The sequence below is a fragment of the Alosa pseudoharengus genome, unplaced genomic scaffold (assembly GCF_046254945.1).
Source record: "Alosa pseudoharengus isolate Yale_2024_CS ecotype anadromous, Long Island Sound unplaced genomic scaffold, YU_APseudo_1.1 YU_APseudo_1.1_scf_8, whole genome shotgun sequence".
Classification (NCBI taxonomy): Eukaryota; Metazoa; Chordata; class Actinopteri; order Clupeiformes; family Clupeidae; genus Alosa; species Alosa pseudoharengus.
The window spans coordinates 15333036-15352343 of NW_027468870.1; the positions used below are offsets into that span (position 1 = coordinate 15333036).

The following is a 19308-nucleotide window of genomic DNA, read 5'->3' on the forward strand; positions in this document are numbered from 1 at the left end:
GGTGTGTTATGACAATTTGCTCATTGTCTTTTTAATTTATTAACTGTCATTTTGGGTGTTAACTCTATGCCCAGAAACTATTTTCAGTTCAACAGGATGGAGTCATGGAATGCATTGCTAGATTACACCTACGGGTTCAGATGCAGACTGAAACAGTCACTTACCTTTTTAGTCAACTTTACAAGTCAGCATGATTTTATGTATATGTATGTGCATTTCATTGCAGGTACTGTTAACCTTGTTCTAGTCACATTGCTGGATTACTGTAATATGACAAACACAGAAATCAACTTTCACTCAATTAAATGTGTTGTTTATGTAAGAATGACAGATCCTGTTGTTCTGGGGTCTAGTCTTCAGTTCTCTCATATTGGAGTTCAAAAAAAGTTGTATTGATTTTTTTTTATGGAGTAGCCAGGGATGGACCCAAAAACGGGCCCAAGGGGTCAAGGGGCCCTGAAGCCCAAGCCTTTGCATGGAATCATTGCCTCAATATCAACAAATCAGGATGTAGGCTATGAATCTGATTGAATTTAGTATTGGCCATCCCCAAAATGCACCAGAATACAGGAAATCACATCAAACAAGTTAAAAATGTTCTGGGGGAGGACCCCCAAACCCCCCCTCCCACATATACAACAATTAGTGGGGGGCCCTTAATACATCTGGGCCCAGGGGCCCGGAAGTTCATAATCCGCCCATGGGAGTAGCCCATATTATAAGAACTCCAAATGGTGTTTGTTAATGCTGTTTCAAAGTCATTTGAGGCTTTATTGAAACAGAGATGATTCAGGCAGATCATTTTCCCCCTCTGTCTGTGCTTCTGTTTGAATAAGCATCTCAGGTGGCCACTAATAGAGAGACAATACAAAGCAGTGCCTTGTCCAAATAACCTCAGGTCCAGTTTGGTTCTTTCATATTGATCAAAATTGTGTCCCGTCAGGAAAGGATTAATGGCAGTTTGTTTCAACTGTTTCTGCTAACATTGCTAATAAATCTAATATTTCAAGAGTGTCTGCAGTGCCTAAATCTTTTTTCTGTTCTCCATTTAGTGATGAACAACAGAAGGATTATTTAATGGAAAGGAGAGACCTTGCCATTGACTTCATATTCTCCCTGGTCCTCATTGAGGTCTTAAAACAGGTACGTTGTGTGTGTGTGTGTCTCTGATGAGATAAAAGAACTCAAGCCCCCTCCTCGTCCACTAGACAGATGTGAGGAGGGGAGCTCTTGTTGTTCAGAGTAGGCTCTTGTACTGGGAGCCCATTTGATTCCTCATTTGCGTGTGAGTGGAGGATTTGGTTCGTGATGGTGAATCACTTAAATCAGCGAATGTCGTAAACACTTGGTAACACTTTACTTGACAGTATCGATATAAGAGTGACATGACACTGTCATGACACATGAACCCTAGCCCTAACCCTTACCCTAACCCTAATCCTAATCTTAATCCTAACCCTAATTTGTTATGACAAAAACCGAATGTCACTTAATAACAGAAGCGTTATGTCATAAATGTTTATGACTTGTTTATGACACATTCATGACAGTGTCATGTCACTCTTATGTCGATACCAAGTGTAACCAAACACTTTTCCCCACCGTTAGTTTGCTCAGGATTGTCAGCAACTCAAACAGACAGAAACTGTGCAGATTTCAGATCACGAATCTCAAAGCGTGTGCCAGAAAGGCGAACACTAGATTTGTGAATGTGTGTGTGTGGTTGTGTGTGTGTGTGTGTATGTCTGTGTGTGTGTGTGTGTCTGTCTGTCTGTCTGTTAGCCTCTGTGTGTAGCTAAATTATCCCAAATAATAAATGGATTATAATGGATAATTGATTTTTTTCTCTCTCTCTCTCTCTCTCTCTCTCTCTCTCTCCTTCTTTCTCTCTCTCTCTCTCTCTCTTTCTCTCTCTCTCTCCAGATTCCACTCCACCCTCTTTTGGATGGCCTGATTCAGGAGGTCATCAATCTGGCATTTAGGCATTTTAAATACAAAGAAGGGTAAACCTCTATTTATACCATTTGCCATGATGCTCTTTGTACATTTCCTATTTACTATTTAATACACCATTTATTTTAGGTAGTCTGGTATGACTAACCAAGATCTGATTAATTTATGTTTTCTCTCTCCATCTCTCTCTCACTCTATCCCTCCTTGTTACCCTCTATCACTCTCCCTATATACCCCCCTCTATCTCTTCATCCTCTTTCCTTCCTCTCCTCCCCACCACCCTTCTCCTTCTCTCAGGTACTTGGGGCCTAACACAGGCAACATGCACATTGTAGCTGACTTGTATGCAGAAGTAGTTGGAGTTGTAGCCCAGTCTAGGTGAGTCATTTTTGGGCACTCGCTTGGGAGATGTGGGGGGTTGTGGTTTACACACTCACTGACACATAGTGACACTGGTGTTTAAAGCCACTTTCCATGCCCAGTGCTGGCATTCATATCAGGAGAGCTTGGGCTTCCTGCGAATTAAATGCATGACCTTGATGTGTGTTATTGCGATGCTGGGCCACATGAGCTACAAAAATAGACTTCATTGAATAGATGCATGGTGGCATTACCTGGGTGCTTGCTGACCCAGGTCAAAGCTTGTCTGAATAACCCCAGTATCACACCATATCCAATACCCTAAACGTTATTTAAAAAGAAAAAAAATTGCTCCCACTATAAACTTCCGTGTAAAACTAGCTGGGCCGATATGACACCAGTGACCAGTCTCTCAAAAGTCTCTGTCCTCGTTTTAGAAGTCGTCGCGGCATATGGTGGAATTTGTCTCTCTTTAATTCACTGTCTAATTCAGGACAGCGGTCTAATGGAAAGCCATTATTCTGATGGCTGATGTGCAGGGACAGAGACGAGGGCCATTTCATCAGTGTCGCATTCAAATAGGCACGATTTATGACTGCCCAAATACTCATTGGAATGACCCATTTATAATGCTGAATGAAAGTAATGATCTGGAAACTGAGAATTTTTATCTCACATGTTCCTGGGTATAACATTCCTAGCTGACACAACGTGATGTGCCTCAGCTTTATATTCTGTAGATAATGTATTAGTGCGTGTTGTGTATTAGTTTATTGTATATTCCAACCAGTTTTTCCTTCCACTCTGCGGAGGGGAAAAAACAATTCACCCTTAAGAAAAGTGACTTTCTCTTTCTCTCTCTCTCTCTCTTTCAAGCACCATATACACACCCACTCATGTAAATATTTGCATACTGTGATTTGTCATCTCTAAGGCTAATCAGCACATGAACTCAAAAGCACTCACTCTTACACACGCACGCGCACACACACACACACACACACACACACACACACACACACTCACACACATATACATACTGTACACACATTCACAAGTCCAGCTTTTGAATGTCTTCTGTTGAGTGTGAGAAGCAGAGTGCGAGTGTTTGTGGCCCACAGAACAAACATTGAGCCAGAGGGAGGGCAAGTGCTGGACCCCCCCCCCCCCCTCTCCTCTCTCCCTCCACCAGATGCCTTTCTAAATATAGGGCTGAAGAGCTGCATCTCTTAAGCCAATCTGAACACACTCACATGCACACACACACACACACACACACACACACACACACACACACAGAGACACGCGCACCCACGCATACACACACACACATATGCACGCACGCACACATACTCACGCACAATCAAACTGAACACAAACATACACGTTGTGCACACACGCATTCACAGGCACACATAAAAGTGTAAACTACACATAAACAAATATAACACGTGTACACACATTCCAAATAATACACAGTAAAAAAATACCACCTTTGCCATAAAAATATGTCATGCCTCATGCTATCCTAAAACCCCCAGTATAATATGATAATTGGTTATAGCCCTCATGGCTCTATGAGTGCGATTTGAGTGCTGTATGCTGCGAGTCTGGCGATTGTGAGGACGTTCGTGGGGCAGTCCCCCTCTCCGGTCTCCCTCCTCAGGGGACTCCTCTGGGCAAGTATGGTGGTGTTGTGTGTAGTGCTGCGAATATGTGGCCCTGGCTCCTCAGTGCGTCGTCTCTAAAGTGCTTTCCCTAATCTGCTGTCAGAGAAACAGATGGTCGCATCGCCAAAAAAGTCCGCTTCCCCGCAGATTATCCCCAAGACTGTGACCCCTGCACCAGGGTTCACAATCCACTTCCCCAGCAAAGACACACTTCAACAAGGAGGTCAAGCTCCCTAATTACATGACGACACTGCAAAGGAAAAACACGTTCGGTGTTAGCCTACATATGGTGGCCGCATTAAACTATCTGCTGATTTCGTAAGTTTTAGGGCAGCCTGTATTAGTTGTGATGGCTTCAGCTAAATCCGAGGGCAGGGTGTCCCAGAGTTTTCGGAAAGATCCATGGCTCTCCACCCCACAGAGTGGTTTGGACGCTGCATTTCAGGGAATGACTGGATTTGCTGGCAGATGCAGAGCTCTCAGACTGTGGTTGTCTGTGTGCTGAGTGAGTAATAATGCCAGGCCCAGCAAATGGCTGTGCTGGAGTGGGTCGATAACATCAGGCCATCAGGCCTTCCCGTTTCCACCTGAAACAAGCTATTTTGTTACCAAACCAATGAATTGAGTGCTGAATCACCAGATATACACTAAAGTTAAAAGTGATCAAAGGCCGCTTAGTGTTTCAGTGTTGTTTAATGATGATGTAACGTTTCTGAGGGACTGTTTCTGAACTCTCTCAATTTCCTTCATCCTTCTTTCACTTGTTTTTTAACTTCCCCTCTTTCTCTGTTTCCTTGCCTCCCTCTCTCCATGTTATCTCCTCTCTTTCTCTATTTCTCTATATGTTTTCTCTTCTTCACTGTCTGCCTCCCCCCCTCCCCCCCTCTCCTCCTCTCCCCGCCAGGTTCCCTGCGGTGCGGAAGAAGTTCATTGCCGAACTGAAGGAGCTGCGGCAGAAAGAGCAGAGTCCCTACGTGCTCCAGAGCACCATCAGCCTCATCATGGGCGTCAAGTTCTTTCGCATCAAGATGTACCCTGTGGAGGACTTTGAGGCCTCCTTCCAGTTCATGCAGGTATAGCCATTGTGAATAGCTCAATGAGAAGAGCATACACACACAGACACACACAGACACACACACACACACAGACAGACACACACACACACACACACATACACACACACACACACACACTCAGGCATACACACAGAAAAACACACACTCATACATGTACACCACACACACGCACGCACGCACGCACGCACGCACCCACACACACACACACACACGCACGCACGCACACACACACACACACACACACACACACACACACACACACACACACACACACACACAGCTCTCAACCAGTGCACACCATACATGCAGTGTGTACACAGACATACAGTATGGTATTGCCAGTGCTCAGTGTTCTGTCTGTAGTACCAGTGTGTGAAGGGCTGCTCATTTGTGCTGCTGTGTGATTTCTAGGAATGCGCTCAGTACTTCCTGGAGGTGAAGGACAAAGATGTGAAGCACTCTTTGGCTGGCCTCTTTGTGGAGATATTAGTTCCTGTCGCTGCAGTAAGTCAGCCATTTTAATTTAATATTTCCTATGGTCATCGATATCTAGCCATCCATTTTCTTTTTCAGGATATCATTATTTTTTAAACACATCCAAATTATGTTGTTTTTTTAACTTGTTGATTGCAATTGTGTGTAGTTTTCCTCCATTCATGACTGAGTTTGTCTGCCTGTTTGTTGCCAGACTGTGAAAAATGAGGTGAACGTGCCCTGTCTAAGGAACTTTGTGGACAGTCTGTACGACAACACACTTGACTTGTCCTCAAGGAAGAAGCACTCACTGGTGAGTTAATATACAGATGACATGAACAGAAGCCTATGTCTTAAGTAACAAGTATACAAGTCTTATATTCTAAAGTCACAAATATTTTTGTATATTTATTCAAATGGTTAATATCAGCAAAGCTCACTCTCCCCCCTGGATATCCAGAGGATAGTCAAACTCCCTTGTGAGGGTGTTCGTACTCTATCTCCTCCAATTCCAGAAATATTTCAGGTGGGGTGTTAAATGAAAAAAAAGGTGTTAGAGAGCCCCCGGGGAGGTGCATAGCATTTCACGCATTCCAAGTGCGGACCCATGCAATAAGTCTATGAGGGGGCCTGTGAAGAGGACAACTCTCTCACAGTTTGTCACTAATTGTTTGCTTCACATTTCTGGCATGGCCCCGTTTCTCTTTTTTATCGTGGTCTGACCGAGAGAGATCTCGCCAGACAGATGATGAGCCGCGACAGGGAGCAAGAATGTCCCCTAAAGAACACAGCTGTCAGCAGAGAGAGAGAGAGAGAGATAAGATGTGTTCTGTAAAACACCTGCGAAACTTACAGATCTGATGTAACTCAACTGGTATTCAGATAAGCAACGAGTTGAGAGAGCTTCCAGGGATCATGCTTTCCAGGGATCATGTCAGATTTCATGATTTTGCATTAGACTTTTAGACAATTCGATTATAGTTACTTTTTGGTTTTATTTACTTTTATTCCTCTTTGACCTAAAGTGATGTAGAAGAGAGGTGCACTAGAAGAAGAAAAAAAGCAAGTGAAGACCCGCTAAGAGCAAGGGTGGTTGTTCCCAATTAAGCATAAGTTCCACTGAAACTGCGAAGTGTAGAACTCATTTGTTATGTTGTAAGACTGTAAAGTCAGTGTGTAAATAGAAATGCACTGAGATCAACACTGACTGTGTGGCTCCTGTTTGCAGGCTCTCTACCCACTGGTCACCTGTCTCCTATGTGTGAGCCAGAAACAGATCTTCCTCAACAGGTGGCACGTGTTCCTCAATAACTGCCTGTCCAATCTTAAGGTAAGACTACAGATAAGGCACCACTGACTACCATACAGACTGTGTCCTGTGATAGATTACTTTTTTTCTGCCATGGTATCAGATAATCTGAAATGCCATAGCAGACAGACTTTATTTTTGACATAAATTTAGATTCATTTGGAGCGGTTTTAGATGACTTCATTAGATGTGAACTTGCAGCCTCACGCGTCCTGTTTGTGTCCTGTGAAAAGTGTATTTTGAATCTCCTCCACCACAGACATGGTCAAAGAGCATCAGTAGCAATGTTGTCTGGATAAAGTATGTCAACCCAATAGGGATGTCTCCATAGCTCTAATACCCCCCATACCAAAACAAACACCCATTGCATGCCTCAGGACCATTTATGATTATATGGGAACCATTTACAGTAAAACCACATGTTTGTTCATATGTCAGAGGCTTCTCTGTCTGAGGCCCTCTCTGCTGCGAATAATTAAAGGAGTCAAGCAGATAGGCAAGAACAGCAAAACAAACAGAAGAGAGAAAGAGAGAGAGAGAGAGAGGTGGGTGAGAGACAGACAGAGAGAGAGAGAGAGAGAACTATTGCAGAGTTAACTGTTTGACGGGGTGCTGTCTCCAGTATGGAGGGAATGTCGGCTGTGGAGTGTTGAGGAGTGACAGGCGGTGGGACTCGGCGAGACTGTTTACCACAAATTACCCCACAAGACATTCTGTTCACTCCCAGCCCAGGCTCATCTTCACCACTGATGACGGGGAGGAGGGAGGGTGTGTGTGTGTGTGTGTGTGTGTGTGTGTGTGTGTGTGTGTGTGTGACTGTGTGTGTGTGTGTGTGTGTGTGTGTGTGTGTGTGTGTGTGTGTGCCTGTGTGTGTGTGTGGATGCATGTGTCTGTGCGTTGGTGTGCATGTGTGTGTGTATGTTTACCCATTCCTTAACACCATGAGTGTGGAGAATCGCTGACAGGCCTCCTCAATGAAAACTTTAATTGTATTCTCTCTCTCTCCTGTACCTTCTCCTCCTCCTGTTGGCCCCCTCTCTCACGTGCCGTGGCTGTCACATTAAGCACATAGTGTGGATTCCTGAGCCTGTCGGGCAGACTTGCCGCTCACCGCGTGGCCTTATCTCTTAGCATCGGTGTGAAAAAAGCACACGCAAGGTGTTGAAAAAGTTAGCAAAGCGTTTCGTTTTAACCCTGTGAGCCACGGGAGCACTCAATGTTCTAGTCAGCTAATCTTTTTCCAATCCATCCCATTGGCTAGTCAGTGAACCATGTGATCGACATGTGATCGACTTTTTTGAAAAGCAAAAAACCACACTCTCAAGTATTAGCTCTTGAACAGTCTTTATTGGACCATGTCATCAATAAACGTATGCGTTTCGGCCCTAGGCCATCATCAGCGTGTTTTTGTAAACCTTTAAGCTGTTTCTGGGTCATTTCATGTGATTACAAGAATAAAACTTAAGAATGTTTAATAAATGATCAAATTGTCAAAACATCTGTTCAACTACTTTGAATATGATGTGGTGTTAATCTGCCACCTGCCTGTCGTTGTAGAATAAGGACCCTAAAATGGCCCGGGTGGCTTTGGAGTCCCTGTATCGCCTGCTCTGGGTCTACATGATCCGAATCAAGTGTGAAAGCAACACTGCAACACAGAGGTAATGTATTTTAATGTCACTTTTAATGTGTTTAGTCTCTGACTTGGGTTTATTTTATGCACTTGTACAGATCAATACGTAATACAAGGTAAAGAGATGTTAAAGGATAATTTCGGTATTTAGCACTTTGAGTCCCTTTTCTGGTTTGTTTTGGATGAAGTGGTGGACACCGAGTTGCACAGTTTTGACAACGAACGTTAAGGGTTGTTTTAAGGACATGTTTGCACATGCCAATAGGCAGCCACTCTGAAGCAGTAAAGGTGATTCAAAACGAGTCAGAAAAGTCGAGACAGGACCAATCGTCAAAATTTCGGTGTCCGCCAGTCTAGTTCATCCAAAACAAACTAGAAAAGGGACTCAAAGTGCTAAATACCGGAATTATACGTTAAGAGTTAACTGTGTCTGTGTGAAGTATAACCTGAGTGAGTCTTATCAATAGTAAGCCTGTGTGACAGTAAACCATGCCTATGCTGTGTCCTAAATTACTGCATTATTACTTTTGCAGCGTAAAATTAAAAGTGTATTATTATTATTCAAGTATAAACGCATTATTATTATTTAAGTACATTACTGCTTGGTCCTCAGTCGGACATTTCAGTATATTCAACTTAAACTTAGTCTCCTCCTCTCTTATGTCTCCACAGCCGTTTGACTTCCATCATTTCCACACTGTTCCCAAAGGGCTCACGCAGTGTAGTCCCTCGAGACATGCCGCTCAACATCTTTGTCAAAATCATCCAGTTCATTGCACAGGTGAACTACACGCTGACATGAACTCTTTGTGTGACACAGACAGACATCTCCACATTCTTCACCAGATGCCTTAGTTTGCATCAGCCCCACTTATCGCATTGGTCAAAGCAGATAAAGATGAGTCCTTTTGAAAAGATCAGCTCTTACATAATGCAAGAGCCCATGCTGTTTGTGTGTGAGTGTGTGTGTGTGTGTGGTGCATGTGTGTGTGTGTGTATGTGTAAATGTGGTGGTTAATACTTTCCTCTCATCTTTTGGTTCAGGAAAGGCTGGATTTTGCCATGAAAGAGATTATCTGTGATCTGCTGAGTGTGGGGAAATCAGCGAAGGCCTTCAGTCTTAATCCAGAGGTAATGAATATGACACTGAAGACGCAGACTTATGACTCCGACATTTATGAGTCTCTGGGAAAAGGAGGATTTGCATGTTTGTGTCTTCTCTCTTAACATTTTCAAACAGTTTTTTTTCTATCACTGGATTGGCAGTCCTCTCTTGGACAGTTGTGTAACGTTAGTAGTACTAGGAATTGTCAGACCTTTTCACAATGATGTAACCTTTGTAACTCTTCTGTGTGTGTTTGTGTGTGTGTGTGTGTGTGTGTGTGTGTGTGTGTGTGTGTGTGTGTTCTCCTCGCACAGAGGATGAACATTGCTCTCAGGGCGTTCTTGGTCATAGCTGACAACCTGCAGCAGAAGGACGGGGAGCCGCCCATGCCCAACACTGGAGCCACACTGCCCTCGGGCAACACCCTGAAGAAGAAGAAGACCTACCTGAGCAAGACCCTGACAGAGGAGCAGGCCAAGCTCATCGGTAAAGCCGACTGCCATCCCTTTGTGTTGGTGTTGGTGTGTTTGGGATGTGTGAAAGTTTACCACAAGTGAGAGGCAGTGCACATACTGTATAGTGTATCAATATGTGTGCGTGGTCATGTGTGTGTGTGCAAGTATACAGTACCAATAGGTCTGTAAGGTGTGTCATTTAGGGAAGTATGTTGGGTAACCTCTATTCATTTTATGGGTGAAGGACTTTGTATGTAGCGTGTCTGGGTGTTATAATTGGGGGCCAAGCAGCAAAGCTGCGAGGCAACCCATAGTGATTCTATGTGTTCTTATTATTATTATAACGAAACACTCATTTGCCATTGAACCATACAGTAAAAAGTTGGGAAATTTGGCACATTGATTCGGTATAGTCATATGATTAATTTCACTAAGTTTCATGTCAAGTGCTCTAGCGCCCCCAATGTGTCAGATTTTGCATTACATCTATGCGCTTAAAGTTTCAACCATACAAATTGAGGTATACTTGGAATCCTTGGATGAGGCCGAACTCAACGCACCCCATGACGTCAATTTCTGCCATGTTGGATCTTCCGCCATATTGGATTTAATCAAAAACACTTAAAAGGAATCAAAGGTCATAAAGTTTGTCCGATTTTGACGAAACTTGGCGCAGATGATCGTCAGACCATGACTCACAAACGCATTGCTTTTTGGAGCCATATTTAAAACCTGCCGCCTGTCACGACCAATCAAGTTTGGCGGCAAAGCCGCCAAACAGGAAGTGAAGTAATATTTCAGTAAAGTTTTAACGTATCAAAACCAAACTCAGTACATGGGCTCAGGACCCAATAAGGAGGAGGCTCAATTAATTTGATGAAGTTTGACCTATAGGTGGCGCTATAATGAGCAAAATTACATTTTGGCCTGTAACGGGTAATGTGTTTGAAATTAAAACTTGCTATTGGTGTCTGTTAATGTTAATGTACTAGTGGTTTCTGTCGGAGGCCCTAAGGATGACAGATGTGATTTTGTGACATCAACATAATTGATCCGCCAAAGCCGCCAAACAGGAAGTGAAGTAATATCTCAGCAAAGCTTTCACATATCAAAACCAAACTCAATACATGGGGTCAGGACCCAATAAGGAGTATGCTCAATAAATTTGATGACTTTTGACCCTTAGGTGGCGCTATAATAAGCAAAATTACGTTTTGGCCTGTAACGGGTGATGTGTTTGGAATTAAAACTTACGAAGCCGCCAAACAGGAAGTGAAGTGATATCTCAGCAAGGCTTTCACGTATCAAAACCAAACTTGGTATATGGACTCACAAGCCAATTAGGAAGACGCCCAAGAAATTTGGCATAAAAAAAACGCTTTGACATAAAAAAAAAACAAAGTCAGTACATGGGGTCAGGACCCAATAAGGAGGAGGCTCAATAAATGTAATGACCTTTGACCACTAGGGGGGCGCTATAATCACAGGAAGTGGGCTCATATTTCAGCAATGCTTTCACGTATCGAAACCAAACATAGTATATGGACTTGGGACCTTATCCTGAGGACACAAAATAAATTTGGTGACTTTCAACCACTAGGGCGGCGCTAGAGTAACAGAAGTTTAGGTCATATCTCAGAAATGCTTTCTCGTATCAAAACCAAACTTGGTTCATGGACTCAAGACCACATCCTGAGGACACACAATAATGTTAGCAACCTTTCACCACTAGGGGTGCTATATTTTGCCAAACTTTCTCGTATCGACACCAAATTTGGTACATGGACTCGGGACCACATCCTGAAGTTGCTCAATAAATTTGGTGATGTTTGAGGCATGCGCATGTACAAGGAGTTTATCTTTATCTGTGTATATGTGTGTGGTGGGTCGGATGGGAGGTTAATTGGGTGTGTGTATAATGTAGCAACATTGTGTTGCCATGACAACTCCTGCTCAACTGCTTGGCCCCCTCATTGCTGCTTGCAGCTATATTTATCATTGATGTTCTTTTGTTTAGGTTGGTTGTCCATTAGAAAAAAGCATAATGTGTGTTTTTTTGTTGTATACTACAGGTATGGCGCTGTACTACTCCCAGGTGCGGAAGGCCATCGATAACATCCTGAGGCACCTGGATAAGGAGGTGGGCCGCTGCATGATGCTGACCAATGTCCAGATGCTCAACAAGGAGCCCGAGGACATGATCACGTAGGTGGCACCCAACCAGTGGTACACACACTCTCACTCAACCACACTGACTGGAGGAATGTTAAATGTGTGTGTGTGTGTGTGTGTGTGTGTGTGTGTGTGTGTGTGTGTGTGTGTGTGTGTGTGATAAATAAAAGGTGAGAAATCTAATGACCTTCAATCAGGCAGCATTTACCAATCTGAGTCTCGTCTCCACACACAGGGAAAGAAAGATTTCTAATCTTTTTTTTCTAGCTCTGTGGCTATTTGTCTTCCATCTCTCGTTTTGTATACACACATGTGTGTTTGTCCCTTCTGCCCTTTATCATCATATTGATTATTTCCGTGCGTCTTGTGACCTCCCATTCTCTGTTCTCCCCATGGACAGGGGTGAGCGGAAGCCCAAGATTGACCTGTTCAGGACGTGTGTGGCAGCCATCCCCCGCATCCTCCCAGACGGCATGTCCAAGCCTGAGCTCATAGACCTGCTGGCAAGGTAAACACACACACACATACAGACACAAACACACATACACATACAAACACACACACACACGCACGCAGACACACACACATTCAGATAACACACCACACTCACCTCACTCACCTTCTCCAATACGTTATGTCGTGCCATTGCTCAAACAGTCTCTTTCCAGAAGGAAAAATCACAGCTAATCAAAGATTTTGCAGGCACCGGAACTTGCTCAAGGACATGACCAATATATATATATATATATATATATATATATATATATATATATATAAAACAATACAGTAAAAAGTATCCTTTCTAACACTATCTCCCATACAAAAATCTGCCCCCATAGGTGGATCCACAAAGTTAATAAACCAGCAAAATAAGTCCACCAGCGTGCGTTGAACTTCCACTAAAATGTTAATTTCACCTCGGCCCTTTTCCACTACCCTTAGAAGGCCTGTGCACAGCTCATCTGTCTGTCCTCCACCTGTTTATCCAGACCCTCTTCTGTCATATTTTCCATCTTCTCACCGTTCTTCCTTAAGAGCCTGGTTCACATGGTTGGGTAATCTCTCCACCGAGCCAGGCTCTGTGTAACCTAAGCAGGGGATTTGACTAATAGCTTGTCATGTGCGTATCTGCGGCGCGCAGGGCAGAGCTCCCCTGCTGTAATCGCGCCTCCCGGCTTGGCCTCGGCCGCTGCAGCGGAGAGTTTTTTTAAAGGAGCGCTGCCGAGACCAAAGGCATTGACCACTGAGCATTACCCGCTGGCACTGATACAGAAAGGAGAGAGAGTTAGAGGCTGGCTCACAGCGACGGGGGCACTCAACTCACCACTGGTAGAGGGGCTTCTGAAACTTAGTGAGAAACAAAAGGAGTGGATGACCTCCGGTTGTCCGCGGTCACGTTCTGTTTAAAGTCAGCAGGCTTCCGTCTGGTTCTGTTGTCAGCTCACTTTATTCATAGTCCTTTTATGGGTTTGAAAGCAAATGCTGAAGTGCTATGTGTTAATGTAGCACATAAATAATTATTGGCATGAATAATAAACACTAAACTGACATGAAATTACATGAGCATGGAGCTGTTAATAGATGGGGAGGTGAGAGAAATGGAATGAGACACAGACCAGGGTTTTTCTGTGGACAGAGTACTCATATGTGTTTTGACCTTTTGTCCATCCCTCAACCCCCTCCTTCGCCCCCTGTAGGCTGACGGTGCACATGGACGACGAGCTGCGTCTGATCGCCCAGAACTCGCTGCAGAGCCTGCTGCTGGACTTTGCGGACTGGCGCGAGGACGTGCTCTTCGGCTACACCAACTTCCTGCTGCGCGAGCTGCAGGACACGCAGCAGGGCCTGCAGGACTCCTCCGTCAAGCTGCTGCTGCAGCTGCTCGCCCAGTGGCGGCTGGCGCTGCAGGCGCCAAACAAGAGCCGCTCCGCCGAGGTGAGGCTGCCCGCCGGGCACCGCCGAGGTCAGGGAAGCCATAGCTCGGTCAGTGCCAAACCTTTACCATCTACACCAGCACCAAACCTTTACCATCTACACCAGTACCAAACCTTTACCATCTACACAAGTACCAAACCTTTACCATATATACCAGTACCCAACATTTACCATATATACCAGCACCAAAACTTTATCATCTACACCAGTACCAAACCTTTACCATATACAGTATACCAGTACCCAACATTTACCATATATACCAGTACCAAACCTTTACCATCTACACCAGTACCAAACCTTTACCATATACACCAGTACCACACCTTTACCATCTACACCAGCGGCAAACCTTTACCGTATATACCAGCACACAACCTTTACCATATATACCAGTACCAATCCTTTACCATATATACCAATGGCAAACCTTTACCAAATACTGTATACCAGTGCCAAATCTATAGCATCTACACCTGTGGCACATTGTAGATGCTACTGCTCACAGATATCGTTATGCTAAATAGAACCTCTAGTACAGCCATCACCAAATGGCGGACCGCGGTCCGAGTCCGGACCGTGACGTGATCCTATCCGGACCCAGACCATAATAGCCTAATTTAGATTTTCACGTAAGATTTCAAAGCTGAGCTAAATGTTTCGTTGGTTAGGATAACAGCATTTACTTCAGGAACCATCATTTCGCTTGCTGCTACTCAGCCAGTAAAATCTGTGAATTCTGATAAAGTCGAGTCAGTGAGTAAAGTAGCCTACTATGGAGAAGAGACTGATAGCCTGAAACGAGCGAGGAGAGGAGACGGGACGATAAACAATTAGATGGATAACGATAAGTAAGTTATTTTCAAATCATCGATTGCTCAAAGAGGAGAAAGCTAGACAGCGAGAACAGAGCTTTATATAACGATACGGGGGCAATACCACGCAAAACTGTCACGTCCGTAACGCCAACTAAATATGGATGTGACAGTTTTGCGCGGAATTGCCCTGGACCTCTTCTATATATTCTGAGACAGGCGATTTTAAGCGCCAATTTGAAGCACCTCTACTAGACAAAGCATATATTTTGAGCAAGCATAGGGTAGGCTAGGCCCATTCAACAGTGAACTGAGACCACAGAATATTTTACGATTTAAGAAGACAATGTGATTGATCCACCACAATCTAGTTAAGCCTACATGCATTCTGCCCAACATATTCCTGGGTTTCCAGGATTTCGGGTCAACATAAAAAAAACTAAAACAATTAAATTAAACTTGCTGATTAATGGGTTCAAGGAACCAGCTGTTGAATATCCATCCTTGTCTCAGCTCAAATTTTATTTTAAGTGCACGTTAAGATCTTAAAAATAGCCAACTCAGTTTTTCTCCCCAATTAGGCTACTCTTATCTTGCCTTATTTCTCCTCATTTCGAATGTTGCCTTTTAGGCTACTTATTTTATTTCACATTAAACATTAGGCCTAGGCCTACAATCTTCTATTTCTTGAATTTCCCCTTGGGGATCAATAAAGTATCTATCTATCTATCTATCTACAACTAGGCTCCATCCATCCATCCTAATACTATACATACATACATATACATAGCCTAAACACACGTTAAACATTATGATGCTCCGGACCTTTGCTTAAGGAAATTTTCTGTAACTGGACCTCGCTGAAGATTAATTGAATACCCCTGCTCTAGTATATCCTGACAGTGTGAGTGTGTTAACACCACACCACAGCCCAAAGCCATGTCTAAACACTGACTCAGACAACACCTTCCCAGACATAATCTCAGATGCTTGCGCAAATACCAGCTACTCAAACACCGCCATAAACATCAGTTTAAATACTGCCACAATCAGTACAAACACTGCCACAAACATCAGTTCACAAACGCAGACACAAGCATTGCACAATATGGGAACCACATGCGGATTATATGAGGCAGTATTTCTGTTGACTGTAGTAATACAATCTCAGCAGCAGAGCAGAGTATGGTCCACAGCCTATAAGAGTAAATGGGATGTAAAATCAGTGCATGCTTATGTAATGTCATGCTATATCAGTGCGTGTTGCGTAATGACTCGATTAGGGGTTGCATTTCAACTTACACTCCACTGAAAGGCTATTCATTGTTAGTGACCCTGAGGTCCTGTTTGTTTTTAGAGTGCATGAAAATGCAATCTACTGTTATCCGATTTCTTCTTCTTATTCTTATTCTAACGCTTTTTCGTTTAATGCAGCTTCAACTGTTTAATGTAGAAACTTCATTCAAACTGCGTTACGTAGGTCTTACTTAGGACAGGTGTGGAATGTATTCTTCATATTTGTAACTTTTATACTTTTTGAACTATTAATTAAAAACTATAAAAAAATTCCCCATAGACTTAACATTGGCGATTATGGCATCACAATAGGGCACTTAGAATCCTATGCCAAGTGTTCCGGCCAGAGCCATATGGTTCCGGCCACCTCCAGCAACTGTCTGTCTCAGGCTTTAAGCATACAATCTGGCTCTCTTAAGACTACAGATCCTGTTCAACTGTTTCCTCTGCCCACAACTGTTTCAAAATAAAAGTCTCCACTACAATAATTCCCTATTAAATAATTTAACCATTTAAACTATCCAACTATTTAACTGTTCAACTATTCCAACTGTCAGTTATCAACTATGCCTCTAGCCTACTATATTAAAACACCACCTACCTAGCAACCAATTTAGCAACCATTGAAATTAAGCATCTATGTCAGTTTCCATAGCAACCAACATGATTATACTAGCAAACCTCTGTAGTAACTCCTTTATTTCTGATAGTAGCCACCATGGACACCCTAGCAACAACCTAGCAACGACTTCAAGTACCCTAGCAACAGCCTAGCAACCACATTCACAGTTAAAACCTAGCAACCCACATCATTAACCTAGCAACGAGCATAGCAACCACCATAACTACTCTAGCAACAGTCAGTTGTCATCAACTTTGACTCCCGTCAACTGTTTCCTCTGCCCACAACTGTTTCAAAATAAAACTCCTCACTACAATAATTCCATTTTAAATAATTGAACGATTTTAACTATCCAACTATTTAATTGTTCAGCCTTTCAAACTGTCAGTTGTCATCAACTATGACTTCTACCAACTGTTTCCTCTGCCCACAACTGTTTCAAAATAAAAGTCATCACTACAATAATTCTATATTAAAAAATGTAACCATTTTAACTATCCAACTATTTAACTGTTCAGCCCTATAAACTGTCAGTTGTCATCAACTATGACTCCCGCCAACTGTTTCGTCTGCCCACAACTGTTTCAAAATAAAAGTACTCACTACAATAATTCCCTATTAAATAACCTAACCATTTTCACTATCCAACTATTTCACTGTTCAGCCATTCCAACTGTTAGTCGTCATCAACTACAACTCCCGCCAACTGTTTCCTCTGTCCTCAACTTCAACTTCAAAATAAGTCCTCAATACAATAATTCGCTATAAAATAATTTAACTAAACTAAACTATTTAACTGTTCGGCCATTCCAACTGTCAGTTGTCATCAACTATGACTCCTTGTCAGCTTTTTTCTCTATCTGACCATCTTTTTACTTAGATTATATTTTAAACAATATTCAACAATATTTCATTCAGCAGCCATTTTTGCATTTTCATGCACTCGTAATTCCCTGGAATTACATTCTCTAGTTTCACTTAAAGTGGTTAAAATGCATACTTGTGTATAAGTGCCGTATGTCAGGTTTGTGTGCTAGGGAATTGACTTAGTGGTGTGATTTGTGTAGGTGGACACTCATGTTTTATGTGCATATGTACTTGATCCTGTGTATAGAGACATATCCTCATACTCACACATCCATTAGTATGTGTACTCAAGTCTGTACACACATGCTTAAACTAGTTAATGTGTTGTATGTATGTATGTATGTATGTATGTATGTACTTCGGTGGACACTACACTCACATACTCAATCCCTCTCCACTCCTCTCCTCTCCTCTCCTGTTTATTTCTCCCCTCTGTACTCCTCTTCTCTCCTCTCCTCTCCTCCCTTGTCCTCTCCTCGCTTCTCCTCTCCTCTCGTGTCTCTCTCTTCAGCTGTCCCACGGCAGTACGGGTAGCCGAGAGAGCAGTACTGGCGGGCGCTCGGCGGCCGAGCGGAGCCCCCACTGTGGCGTGCTGCATGCGGTGGAGGGCCTGGCCCTGCTGCTGCTCTGCTCCTGCCAGACCAGCACGCGCAAGCTGGCCGTTGCCGTGCTCCGCGAGATACGCTGCCTCTTCAGCGCCCTGGGCCAGGCAGACGTAAGAGACGTATACGCACATGCACACACACATACACGCTCACACACACGCTCGCGCTCACACACACACACATACACACACACACACATGTTTACGCTCACTCACACTAACGCACATGCACGCACATACACACACACACACACACACACACACACACACACACACAAACACACACACACACACACACTAACTGTGTGTTTGTTTTGCTGCTATCTTCTCCAGGATGATGACAAGCCCATGATCGAGGTGATGGACCAGCTGAGCTCCACTGTACTGGACAGCTTTGTCCATGTAGCTCATTCAGACTCGGTCAGTGGTGACAATACTAGTGTGCGTCTGTGCATTGTGTGGATGTGTGTAATGGCCCTGTCTATTGTGGCTGACTCTTTTGTGTGACTGTGACTGATAAGAAATATAGTTGTTTCATTGTGTCGCTTTCGTGTATAAGAGTCTGTTTCCCTACTTTCCCTATGGTATGTGTACAGTATGTGTTGTACTTGCGTTGTGTATATTTATTGATCATTATTCCACTGCTTGGTTGAATTTCCCATTGTCCTACGTAATTTAGAACGACCATTAACCATATGTTATTTGCACACCTATGAAGTAGATCCATTTTGTTGGCCGTATCACACTTGTATATTAATTCGCCGAACTCGTTGTGAAGTTTAAATGAACTGTCACGTTGCATCCGAGCTGTAAAATGCAGACGTTCAGAACATAATAACATTGTAGCATTATATGACAGAGGTGGCTTTTAGCTAGATGGATTGCAGCAGGCTAAGTAAAATAGCGATGTTTCAAAGCTAAAGTTCATCAGAATCTTGGGATACGCCCGCTTGACAACGGGA

At 43.4% G+C, this 19308-nt stretch overlaps 1 protein-coding gene across 1 annotated transcript in view; it reads left to right on the forward strand.

Annotated features, from left to right (window-relative positions):
• Nucleotides 1-19308, forward strand: part of fryb (furry homolog b (Drosophila)) — a 72669-nt gene that overhangs the window by 19255 nt on the left and 34106 nt on the right. The window contains exons 5-20 of the mRNA XM_076274644.1: nucleotides 1053-1143; nucleotides 1924-2003; nucleotides 2251-2331; nucleotides 4888-5056; nucleotides 5471-5563; nucleotides 5748-5846; nucleotides 6762-6863; nucleotides 8400-8503; nucleotides 9148-9256; nucleotides 9520-9606; nucleotides 9895-10066; nucleotides 12108-12240; nucleotides 12608-12715; nucleotides 13905-14190; nucleotides 18254-18457; nucleotides 18680-18766. Of these exons, the coding sequence (XP_076130759.1) occupies nucleotides 1053-1143; nucleotides 1924-2003; nucleotides 2251-2331; nucleotides 4888-5056; nucleotides 5471-5563; nucleotides 5748-5846; nucleotides 6762-6863; nucleotides 8400-8503; nucleotides 9148-9256; nucleotides 9520-9606; nucleotides 9895-10066; nucleotides 12108-12240; nucleotides 12608-12715; nucleotides 13905-14190; nucleotides 18254-18457; nucleotides 18680-18766 (2005 nt within the window). The remainder of the gene's footprint in view (nucleotides 1-1052; nucleotides 1144-1923; nucleotides 2004-2250; nucleotides 2332-4887; nucleotides 5057-5470; nucleotides 5564-5747; nucleotides 5847-6761; nucleotides 6864-8399; nucleotides 8504-9147; nucleotides 9257-9519; nucleotides 9607-9894; nucleotides 10067-12107; nucleotides 12241-12607; nucleotides 12716-13904; nucleotides 14191-18253; nucleotides 18458-18679; nucleotides 18767-19308) is intronic.